General features: G+C 33.5%; 1 protein-coding gene across 3 annotated transcripts in view; it reads left to right on the top strand.

Annotated features, from left to right (window-relative positions):
• LOC110445346 (cytochrome P450 4F6-like) overlaps positions 1-11493 on the top strand; it is a 17732-nt gene extending 6239 nt beyond the window's left edge. For all 3 annotated transcript variants that reach the window (XM_021489917.1, XM_021489926.1, XM_021489910.1), the window contains exons 3-13: positions 2794-2995; positions 3448-3575; positions 4397-4521; positions 4935-4997; positions 5600-5723; positions 6561-6693; positions 7510-7633; positions 8475-8670; positions 9221-9297; positions 9882-9947; positions 10274-11493. In XM_021489917.1, coding sequence (XP_021345592.1) covers positions 2794-2995; positions 3448-3575; positions 4397-4521; positions 4935-4997; positions 5600-5723; positions 6561-6693; positions 7510-7633; positions 8475-8670; positions 9221-9297; positions 9882-9947; positions 10274-10376 — 1341 coding nt within the window. In that variant the 3' untranslated portion in view covers positions 10377-11493. The remainder of the gene's footprint in view (positions 1-2793; positions 2996-3447; positions 3576-4396; positions 4522-4934; positions 4998-5599; positions 5724-6560; positions 6694-7509; positions 7634-8474; positions 8671-9220; positions 9298-9881; positions 9948-10273) is intronic.
• Positions 11494-12956: the final 1463 nt, after the last annotated feature.

Here is a 12956-nt window from a genome sequence, read left to right as displayed (position 1 = left end):
ATGATCGAATCATGGTCCTGACAAAGTGTTGTTATTTTTCGGGTCAATCAGAAATCCAATTTGGCTGCCATGGCCGCTATTTTGTAAATACCTATTTCAAACTTAAAAACAAGTTCTAATAGGCCGATCTCACTGAAAATCGGTCTAGGAATGATCAGCTCATGGTCCTGACAAAGTTAAGTTAACGTTATACTTAACTATTTTTTACTCAAATTGGAACATATTTCAACAACAAAAATAAATACTGTAGGACTCAGGTGACCGTTAAGGCCCATGGGCCTCTTGTTCTTATCTTAAAATAACAACCGTTAAAGGGAATAAGTTTATTCCTTAAATAAAAATCGTTTTCATAAAGTTAATTTACCTACATTCTCCTGAAAACGAACAGGTAAATCCAAGTTTCAGTATTAGCCTTTACTGGTTTAAATAGCAATAGGATTAGATAAAAGAAAGAAAAAAAAAGATTTTTTATCGAATTACCATAAAACCTAACAGATGATCTCAGTAATATAAAACTCTGGGCTAATAAATGGAATATTAAATTTAATCCAAATAAAACAGAATCTGTTACATTCTCTAAAAAACTGAATACTCATCACCCAATTGTATATTTTTATGATGAACCTGTTACTGTCAGCCGAACACATAAACATCTTGGCTTGACATTCAGTGATGATGCTAAGTGAAATGACCACATTTATATTTACCAAAAAGCATATAAAAGAATTAATATTTGAAGGATGACGAAACATAAACTAGACAGACAGTCATTAACCACAATGTATACATCACATATTAGACCTATACTAGAATATGCAGATGTTGTTTGGGATGATTGTTCACAAAATCTAAAAACTCTCTTAGAGGCAGTCCAGCTAGAATAATTACAGGACTGCGTAGAGGCACCCCCACAATATCTTGCACAAAGAATTAGGCTGGGTTCCACTTGAAAGTAGGAGAAAACAACATAAAATGATGCTGATGTACAAGATTATGATTAATGAAACTTCATATTTTCTGAACGAAATCACTGAGTCATATTTTCATGATCCCACACTAGCTAGATATCCCCTTAGATCAGTTAGAATATTTGATCCTCCTCTTTGTCGAACTGTAAACTATTCTAATTGCTGTTTTCCATCCATGTTTAATGAAATAAATAATATCGCTTCAGACCTTCAAAATATTCGTTCCGCCTATCAGTTCAAAAAGTTAATAACACCTATTCCAAATTCAAACACAAAAACAACTGATGTCTTTAAGTTTTTAGGAAATAGGGAAACTAATATTATTCTCTGTCAGTTGAGAAATGAGGCCAGTCACCTAAACAATGACCGTCAGAAAGATTATCTTACTGAGTCCTCTGCAATGTTCTTGTGGTCTTTGATTTGAAACAGCATCTCATTACTTCCAGGATTGTATCAAATACACTGAAGATCGTATTGTACTTTTTCAGAATATATTCCATAAAATCACAACTATTTATCATTAGATGCCATGCTTAATGGTTGTGAGAGATGTGATGAAAATGAAAACAAACATATTCTCCTTTCTATCTGCAATTACATTTTAAGTTCTAGAAGATTCATGACATTTAACTTCAATTTTGAATGAAATTTTACATTTTATTTATTAACACTTTATTTATTTATTTACATTTTATTTTTTCTCAATGTATTTTTTTCTGATTTCCAGAAATGGTACATGGATATTAATATTAGTATTTCCTATTTATCTTCATTATTGATTTTTAAATATTGTTAGTGAGGGGGGGGGGGGGTTCAGAAGACCAGTTATATTATTTTATTAAAAAAATATTGGGAAACAACTACATAAATAAGAATACAAAGCTTTACATTATGTTAATTATATATCTAACCTTTGTTTAATATGCATAAATTAAACTATTTGGTGGGATGGAATTTCCAAACTCATCATTGGATGGCCTTGTGTGATACAATGGACTTTTTGGCCTGTATGTCTTGGGTGCGGTAATTTAATCCCATCAAATGTTTATACATGCAGCTCCATCAACAAATTATTTTTCTTTTTTCTTCATAATATGTTTATTTATATATATATATATTTTATATGTATTTTCGGTATCAAAATAAAAGGTTAGAATATAAACCATTAGATTCAATTATGATAAAAATGAGTATTAGGAGTTGTTTCCCCTAATTTGATTTATTAATTTGATAATACCAACTTGTTTATATGTGTTTGTATGAGTTCTAATGTCTTTGTCTATGCTTGTACCACTGTTTGTTACTATGTTTGGAAAGGGCTTAAATAGGCTATGCCTGCTGCCCAATCCATTTGTCCTTTGACAATAAAATTTATTGAAATAGAATTTTTGATCTGCAAGTTTGCACTCTCCTGTTACATATGAGTCCGTGTTTAATTAATCACTTTCATGTTTAAAACTACGTTTCTCTGCTCAGGCCAAATTTCTTGTACAATGATCAATTATTCAACATTCAAGTGATGTTGAGGAAACATAGAGAACATTTCAGTTTCTAATACAGTTGACATTGTTGCATGCATTAGGCAAGTGACTAGAAAAGTTAAAGCACAGATTATATGGTTGAGAATTGAAATTGTTTCATGGTCCACGGGTTTGATTTCGCCTTCGATTCGTCTTTTGTTGGGGATCACAAAGTATTTCCTTCAGTGTATATATTAGATTGAATGGTACCTCCCTTGTCTGGATTATATATTGTTCAAATGAATCATTACCTTTCTTGTTTTGTTAGATTCTCTAGTTGAATTGCGTCTAATTATCCTACACAGATGCCAGATTTTATAGACTACATCCGCCTTGTGAACAATGGTATCAAAGAGACCGGAAAGAGGGTTTCCGGTATGTGGATAATGTTTTTCTACCCTGTATTTTCCTTGTGTCATCCCGAGACTGCCAAGGTCGTTCTGAAGACAGCCGAACCTAAACCCGTGCAGACAGGCGGTGGCTATTTTGCGTTTATACCATGGTTAGGTAAGTGTTGTAATGTTGACAGAAGGTTGCCAGGGTGAGTTAATATATTTAGTTCGAAATCGGTCTTTCACATGATGTTTCCACTTGGTTCCCGTTGACGTTATGATACCTGTATAGTTTATGCACTACATCAAAGAACTTCTACGATGGAATCCTGTCAAAGATCTCGAGTAAATGTCTATAAACTTGATCGATTGGTTTTTTGTTTAACAGAATTGGAATTACAAGTTTCTTTATTCGTGTGTTATGACATTCGTGCTAGTTTGAAACTCTGTCAGTTAGTGAGGGAACGTCCTCTTTGCCGAAGCTACAAGGCGAGTTTGACAAATGCACGTAAAAAGTTAAGTTGCAAAAAGACCAGTTATAAAGTGCATTCGGATCTAAAACCCTGGTCAAATACCGATGATGTAAACTAAATACTATATCATAGATATTTATTTTCATATCAACAGGAAATGGTTTGCTGTTGAACTCAGGAAAACAATGGGAGAGAAATAGACGTCTTCTAAACCCGGCCTTCCATATCGATGTTCTGAAAACATATGTTGCCACTTTCAACAAAGTTTTCGATACCTTTTTGGTAAGTAAAGAATATGGCAGACAATGTTGGTTTGGTTTGGTTTAGTATTGTTTAACGTCCTATCAACAGCTATGGTCATTTAAGGACGGTCTCCCGGACTGTGTGCAAGAGGCAGACAATGCAAATTGTAATTATTTATATCATCGATATAATTAATCGATTTTATAAGATATATGTAGGTATTTATCTATGACCTAAAATTCCCTCCCATAAAAGTGTTTACAGCTAAATAACATCATCTTCTATCTAAACTCCTAACTAAAACACAATCTACAGAATTCCGTAAATCTGTAACCAGGAAGCAGAACATCAGTCAGATTTGTCGGAAAATAACACTTACATGTATAGTACCTGTTCTGACCCGCTCTACTCGGCAATAAGGGTATAAAAAGTGCCTCGAGCAAAATGCTTTAATAGGATTTGATATCAAAATAGGATTAAATAGGATACTAGTAGACGCAGGCATTGCTGCCTCTGGTATCTCCACATCAATATAGTTTGAAATATATCGTGGTTAACATAAAATAAGCCTATACATAGGGCGCTGTATGATCGTACTTCAACTAAAGATCTTTCCAGGATTCGTTCAAGTTTTTCTCAACGTCATACACGTTACGATATGAAATAACATCTTGTGTAAGACTATTCCAGATATTAATTTTTCTTAAAGTAATGTTTTCTAATATTTAAATGACAATGTTGTTCGAGTATTTTTAAACCAATAAGCAACATTTCGCTCTTGATAGTATTTCCATTTATGTTTGAAAACTTGAAACGGCAACATATTGCAACAATTGTGTTTCTGATATGTATCATTGAAGACAAACCTGGAGAAGGCTGCGTCCGGGGGTAAAGGTGTGGAGCTCAGTGATCCGGCGGGGAAGGCCGCTCTGGACACAGTGCTGAGATGCGCATTCTCATTTGATGAAAATATACAAACCGAAGGGTATGTCTATAAATTTGCTTAGAATAAATAGATATTAACTAATATTATAGCATTCATACAGTTCCTTACAGTTATATAACAAAAATACATAGGTTCATAAAGTATAAAAAATGAAATGATTTATGTAAGCTGTTAGTTGGACGCAAAAACGATCAAAACAAAAACAAAAACTTGTCTATCAGTTTCTGTATCCGTGCAATAATTTAAAGGTCGATGTGTGTTAAATTCATTTACATCTTTTTAAAGGATCACCAAAGTCAGATTGGATTTTCCGTTCCTTTTTTTTCTGAGAAAGGCCACACCTACAAATACCTTATTGGAGGATGTTTGTGTAGCGTGTATTGCGTTGCTCGCGCTTGCCACATCATTAGGTTTACATTTGTTTATAACTTGATCTCTCAACTCTTATACAGTTCAACTCATCCGTACGTGACAGCTGTCAGGAATATCACCACTCTAGCAGGTGCGCGAATGCTGTAAGTACTTACCATGATTTAAGTTGTACATCGTATACATGTGTTCACAATGTTAGATTACAATGGCTAATATAACACATTTACAACATTGGTGACAATGATGATCACAGCCGACCATCGATGTGTACAGTCCCGGTGACATAGCTCCCTCTCCTATGCCAATTTATATCATATACTAAAAGGACTTAAATTTTGCAGATGATTACTTTTTGTGTACTCCAATGCATTTTTTATACAGATAGGAATACCATATATACTGATATGAGTATTGGAAACAGATCCTCTCGATCACAAAGTATTGGCGAATTAAACCTCAGGAAATGTTTTGCAAAATAAAGAACTGTTAAAATACAGTGATTTACAGTGTTTACATATAATGTCAGAACATTCGAAATGTTCATTTTGAACTTATTATCATATTAAACATAAACAAATATATACAATGTGCCATGTATTTTAAAACATTGTTTACAATGAAGCTTTCCATACAATTTCTTAATATTGAACAACATTTATGTTAACTACGAATATTGATCCCGCCGATATGTTGATATTAATCATTTGTCTGATAATCAGAAAATATGATTTGTGTTACAATACAGGAAACCATGGCTGTATCCAGAAGTATTTTTTCGACTCTCCGCTGACGGAAAGAAATTCTTTCAGCATGTAAAATATGTACATGACTTTGATGAAATGGTCATCTCAGAACGAAGAAAAGCCTTGGTAAAGATCCACTGTTTTAATTGTAATTTTTTAACCATATTTTATTCGTGTCAATTGACATGTACAATTACAAAAGACATTTCATTCTGGCGATTAGGAAACAAGTACTATTGTACGTATACATAATCCTTCTCATCGTCATAACAAGCTTTACTGATATGTAATTTATACAGATCACTTGTTAAGACAGCATACCATTGCCAAGTTCGTTATATTTTTAAATTTCATCAATTCTACAAATGCATGCAGATACAGTAAACTCTACGTTTATAAAGCTAACGTTCTTAAAACATGTACATGTACATTGTACATATGTTTCATGTAGGATACTGATGAAATTATGCGATATTTGGGTCGGTTTCCTTTGACTAAATAGTGTGTGATTCCGTTGTATTTGTAACTGTGCACTCATACGAAAAATAAATATTACAGATACAGGTTAACATACACATATATGAAGTTATCTTACGCTTATTAAAATCAAGCTACATTTGTACTTATAGTTTTGATATTAAACTATTTCGCGCCAGGCATAGGTTTCCATATCGCGCATCCGAAAAATAGCAATATGGCAATCCTTAGTTAGCGTTGACACTGCCGTATATCTTCTATATATATCCATTTTATTTTTAAGTGAGTATCTATCGTTACCCTAAACATGTTATAGAGAAATAATGATATGGCTGATTATATAGGCTGATGATCTGTGCTGGTCTTGGAACAAATTCAAAACCAGTAGTTCTTATTCAAAATTCAGTATGATAGAATATCTTCATTGGAGAAAGATTTCTTTTATATTTATTATACACATATATTCGAATTCCTATTTATTTGAAGGCGGCTGAGGATTCCTTGGTAACTAAGCGCCGACCAGACTTCCTGGACATTCTGCTGACCGCCAGAGATGAGCAGGGCGAGGGGCTGACCGACCGTGAGGTCAGGGACGAGGTCGATACCTTCCTGTTTGGCGGTTAGTTATTACAAGTTGATAGATTAAGTGATGGATTTTGTATGATATTTCATCACACATAAACCTGACAGTTATATATAAAAACAGTCGATGTCGACTTAAAATATGTCGCGAATGTTTACACCGACACTTATATCACTTTTTTATAGCGAACTGTATATTAATAAAACACGAATGGTTATACAGACTTTTTTTGTAGTGAATTGTGTATTAACAAATCACGTACAGACACTTTTTCGTAGTGAATTGTGTATTGATATATCGCGTATGGTTATACAGACACTTTTTTGTAGTGAATTGTGTATTGATATATCACTAATGATTATACCGACCCTATATTGTATTGAACTTTATATTAATATATCACAAATGTTTATACCGACACTACTTTGTAGTGAACTGTGTATTGATATATCACGAATGTTTATAGAAATATTTATGCTGTGAATTTCATAGTTTATATTTTACATGTTCTAATACTACTGAACAAGTAAAAAATATACAGCATGTTACTCACAAAGGATGAAAGCTAGGAATCGGGAACTAACGATTTGCAGTTGGTTAGGTAGAACATATATGCTAATATCCGTGATGTAAATTGATATAAATCCATCACCTATTGTTGATCAACAACAAGAGCACATTTCTTAATAAATAACGTTACTTACACAATTAACCCTAACGTATATATAACAAAACCAAAGAGTTTCAAAGACTTTCCGGCGCTAATACATATTTAAAAGAGTATCGCAAATATATTATAAAAGTGAGGTCCTACGTTAAATCCCTGTAATATATGAAAGTATTACCTTGCAGGTCATGATACCACAGCGGCCGCTATCAGCTGGACGTTGTATTTGTGTTCCAAATATCCGGATGAACAAGAGAAAGTCTTCGATGAAGTACAGAAGGTGATCGGCGACAAGTCAAATGTGGAATGGTACGGGTAAATCGTGTTAATTAGTGGAATAGGGAAAGGGTGTTGACAAAAAATATCTTATTTTTTCTGTTTATATCAATTGCAAATATGTCTAAAAATGCTAGAGTTTCGATATCAATGATGTGTACATCTTAGAATATCATATAATAATATAGAAGTATTAATATGGTGTTACTTTATGTAGTAATCTAGGTTTGTTAAAACATTGTATGCAACACATCAATTTTCAATATCAACTCTTTGAACATGTTTACATGGGATAATATGTCACAAATTGTTCACGGCGTCAACTCAGTCCTTACGTCTGGGCATTCGAGAAATGAGAAATAAAAAGTATCTCCAATGAAAGTAACTGCAAGAAGTATTTATTACATTTTTACCAGTGAAACATCAGACATTAGTGTGGAAGCGACTGATATCTTCACTGTACTGTGTTTTGTTCAAACGGAAGATTAAGTGACGGTGGAATAAGCAGTACTTTTTACACACTCAAAGTTACATTGTATTAACATAACCACATATTCGGTAATATAATAGCAAGCTTATTGAACCAAATAATAACAGAAAACTGTAGATTCTCACTGAGTTGCTCGTTCAAAATACCACCCGAGAAAAATATCGATATTCTGCTTTACTATGGAAAAAAGATATATTATTTTACTGGAAAATAATTGAAAATTCATTTTTATCACGTTATGACATGAAATGTACTGCTGATGAAATTGTTCGTCGAAGTACATCTCTTGCGAAACAGCAGATACTAAATGAATGTTCTAACGACTCTTTGTATCCATGACAACACAATGTGATACTTAGTGATTCTGATCCCTCTATATTTCAGGTCTGATATCCAAGAAATGACAAGGCTGTCACTGTTTCTGAAGGAGTCGATGAGAATACACGCCCCTGTCGGTGTGATTGCTAGAATAACTACAATGGAGCATACGATAGATGGAATGACACTTCCTGCAAATAGTGAGGTTAACATTCTTATAGAGTCCATCAACCATCGCGAGGACATCTGGACAGATCCTGAGGTAAGATTTGATTTGTATTTTTTTTTTAAATAATTAGTTACGTTTTTACCTATTTAGTATCAATTATAATATTGACGAAAAACCTTCAATTACAGATTCTATAAAAAAAAATCTATAACGCACTATATATTAATCAAACGCATTTAAACAATATGGATATTTCTGTGATTATTCACCTTTGTATACATTTTTGTATATTCATCAGGCAAAATAGAGCAAGCAGAATATTTCTGTCATTTTTCCTTTGTTGAATCTTTATTACTATTCCATATAATGGCAAATGGTATATTTTATGATATCTATCTCTATATTTTTGTCAAACAGACACGAATAGATAAGGGATGTATAACAACTTTGAAACTGCGAATAATAAAACAATAAACGAGACAACAATGCGATCGAGAAAAGACAGTTTGCGTTTCAAATGCCATAATATCGGATATATTATCAATGTGTATGACTTAATGATTTTACTTTAGAAACATAATAAACATGATAGACTTCAGGCTAATATGATCTTTTAGTATATGTATATGTTTGTTATATTCAGACATTTCGACCGGACAGGTTTTCCGAAGATTCAGACAGAAATCCTTTTAGTTTTGTACCGTTTTCAGCCGGGCCAAGGTAACTAACACCTTACAATTACACTGCATGTTTATCGTTCAGAATAAAACTATAACGCGTGAACAAGAGTCCAGTTATTATAAAGATCACTTTACTTGACACAGCCTCGACCTTTGGCTAAGTTTCTTGAAGTTATAAAATTGCGTCAACGTGCAGGGTCTAACATGTTTATTCCTTGAATGGTATAATGCATGGTGTGATTATCTATTACCATGCGTGTATGTTGCACAGCAAGCATTGTGTTTCCTGTATTTTCTTACCTTGCAATGGAAATATCACTTTCTCATTTGATATTGCATATAATGCGTTATTCTATGATATAAGTAGTATTAAAAGACCTATATTAAATATATACGCCTAAAACTCATTTGAAAATATATTGGTAATTTGAACCCCGGTAGATTGACAAGTCCTAGACAACCGCATGGGAAAGTAATATGAACCTTATAAAACAAACAAGCTTCACTTGAAAAAAAATAAGTTAATGAAAAACTTTATTTTACAGTCTGTAGTAAAACTAAAGCCGACAATTGTTGTTGTGTATGGCATTTGAGTACAGATATTTTCTTTATTTTTTTCCCCAGAAATTGCATAGGACAAAACTTTGCACTGAATGAAATAAAGGTGGCCATTGCACAGATTATCAAACGGTAAGTAATAAGAAGACGAGAAAGATAAATGTGGAAGGGTTAAAGTAGAGATATAAAAACAAATATGAAATGAGAATCATTTTAATAACAGTCCCCATAAACGAAAACCAGTATGTAAAGATAAGTACGTTGGTGTAAAATGTCTGTTAGATATTTTGGTTAAGATTTTACACTTCTGTATGTGAAATAGGATAACTTGTATTTTTGACAAAATCGAACCAAATTTAGAAGACTTTTAATCAAATAAGGGTTATGACCAGATCTACTAAGCCGGTAGTTATTTACACTTGGGCTATATTTTTTATATTAAGTATATTTGATTGCAGATTTAAGATCTTGCCTGATCTAGATCATGAGACCGTCCCACAACCGGGAGCCGTTCTCCGGTCCAAAAGTGGCGTATGGGTGAAACTGGAGCAACGGAAATAATATCAAGTGTGGATTAAATCAGTTATTTGGCAGATATCTTATGATATCGATATTTGTATAATTGGCAGTGATTTCACAGCAATTGCGGTTTAAAGTTGATACTTGTGGACACAAAGTAATTAAACCTAGGTTATAATGCATGTAACATTATATTTGAATAGCACCACAATAAGTCAAAACGTGTTATATATAACGTCACAGTAATTGTTCCCGTGTTGCCGTATTTCTATTTGTTTCGGAAGGATGAACGTACATGTCATTGCATCTATAAACTTGTGAATATATCCAGCTTGCTAAAAACATATCGTACTACACCATGAAGCTGTTTCATCCTTCAATGACTTATCGGTGAAGTTAAAGGCCAAAATGTGGAAACACACTTTCGACATGGACTTTCATTCGTTTGACTTTTACTATTATTAATGAGTCCTTAATAGAGGAAATGACTACGTGAAGCATTTCATCATCTTCACCATTAATACGGAACAAATCTATGTTTTTCTGATTAGAAATTGAGAGACTGAGTTCAAAAGATATTCGTATCTGTAAAGAATCTTTTGTGTTGTGTTTGCATTTCTAAATCAATGTATCCAGTGCGTTCTATTTTGCTCAAAATAATGTAATTTCGTCATCAGCGTCGTTACTAATTTTTTTACTAACTAAAACCATGACGCCCATGAAACGTATACATGATGCTGGTGTTGTCCTTTGGTATTTAGAGGTGGTCATATGATACATATTTTACATTATTGTGGCGTACAATGTTGTTTAGAATTTTAATATAATTAGGAATAAGGCAAATCGAATTAACTTCAGACAAGTACATGCATATGATAAATGAAGTAACTTAGCATCTTGCATAAGATCAATCAATTTAGATATGAACGCGTTCAAGTATATACATTTGTATATGTTCATGAAAGCATAGTGGTACATTTGTTCACAATTTTTATATATACTTAGGATACTTTTCGACTCCAGTTCATCTTCGCTGCCTGTGAAACCCGTTTTTAATCAAGTACCATAATGATACATGTAGGTGTTGTCGAAATAATTTACAAAATTATAAAAGTATGCCATAAAATCAAACACAATAGGATGTTGATGTTATAATAAAGCTTATGAATTTTGCTTATTATTATTACAAACAACTTCTTCTGTAGAACTATGCACTGGATATCAATCATATCTAATCAAAAGCATTCATGGGAGGCAGGGATTCAAAATTGTACAAATTGTGGGGCTGACCCCCAGGGGACTGAGGGGCGGGGCCAATAAGGATTATTTGGCTATATTGCTTTAAGCGACTTCTTCTCTGGAGCTAAGATATGGATGTCAACCATGGTTGACTGAAAGCATCCCTAGATGGTGGGGATTCAAAATTGTACAAATGGTGGGGCTGACCCCCATGGTGCTGAGGGCGGGGTCAAAAGGGGGCAATTTGGCTATATTGCTATAAACGACTTCTTAAATAACCAAAGTGTCAATGAATACGGGATATTTAATTGATTGCCGTTTACTACCATATATTTTTTCACGGATATGACAGAATACCGATATATTTCACGAGTGGAAAGCACGTGTGAAAATACCGGAGTTTAATAACGTATTTTTGTCGGCACTTTATTATAGGGTCACGCTTGACAACCAGGTTGCGCGTCATTTTGAATGAGCTACTCACCACGATTCTTCCGTTTTCTGCTATTTTTGGAAAGACTGGCTTACATGAATGTGATAATTCGTGTTGTTAAATATCTCGGTATATGCAGCAACGCGGTGCTCAAAAAACACTTATTCCGCCTTCACCTCTTCTACATATAAAGTCTGCTGTTGTGAATAAAAAGTGAATAGAAAAATGTATTCTGATAAGTCGATACCAAAAAATGATAACTTTGCACTGTGATAAATTTAACCTCGGATATATGTAACAGTGTTAAAGATACGAATTTCATCAAGTTGATATAATTTGATATGTCACCCGTAAACTGTAATATAATAGTAATTCGAATTCAAAAATGATAAAAGGTGCACGGAAATTAAACAAGGCAAAATATGACATGGGGATTCCAGGAAAGTTTGTGCAAGGTCTATAAGTTCACGGTTTTCGTCTTCTACCTCACTAAGTCACTCAAGGTCAAATCCAGGTTATATTGCGTCAGTAGGATAAATACCGTTATTTTGATATCGGAAAAACAGTCATATCGCGTCAGATAGATAACAATTGTTATATTGACATGGGAACAACAGTTATATCGCGTCAGTTAGATAGCAAGCCTTATATTGATATCGGAACAACAGTTATATAGCGTCAGTTAGATAACAACCGTACTCTTGATATCGCTACAACAGATATATCGCCTCAGATAGGTAAAACCGTTATATTGATATCGAAACAACAGTTATATCGCTTCAGTTAGGTAACATTCGTTATATTGATATCGAAACAACAGTTATATCGCGTCAGTTAGGTAACATCTGTTATAATGATATCAGAACAACAGTTATATCGCGTCAGTTAGGTAACCACCGTTGTATTGATATCGGAACAACAGTTTTATCGCATCAGTTAGATGATAACCG

Source organism: Mizuhopecten yessoensis, unplaced genomic scaffold, assembly GCF_002113885.1.
Source record: "Mizuhopecten yessoensis strain PY_sf001 unplaced genomic scaffold, ASM211388v2 scaffold245, whole genome shotgun sequence".
NCBI classification, from domain to species: domain Eukaryota; kingdom Metazoa; phylum Mollusca; class Bivalvia; order Pectinida; family Pectinidae; genus Mizuhopecten; species Mizuhopecten yessoensis.
Note: the sequence above shows the minus strand (reverse complement) of the source record. Positions and strands in the feature narration are given on the sequence as shown.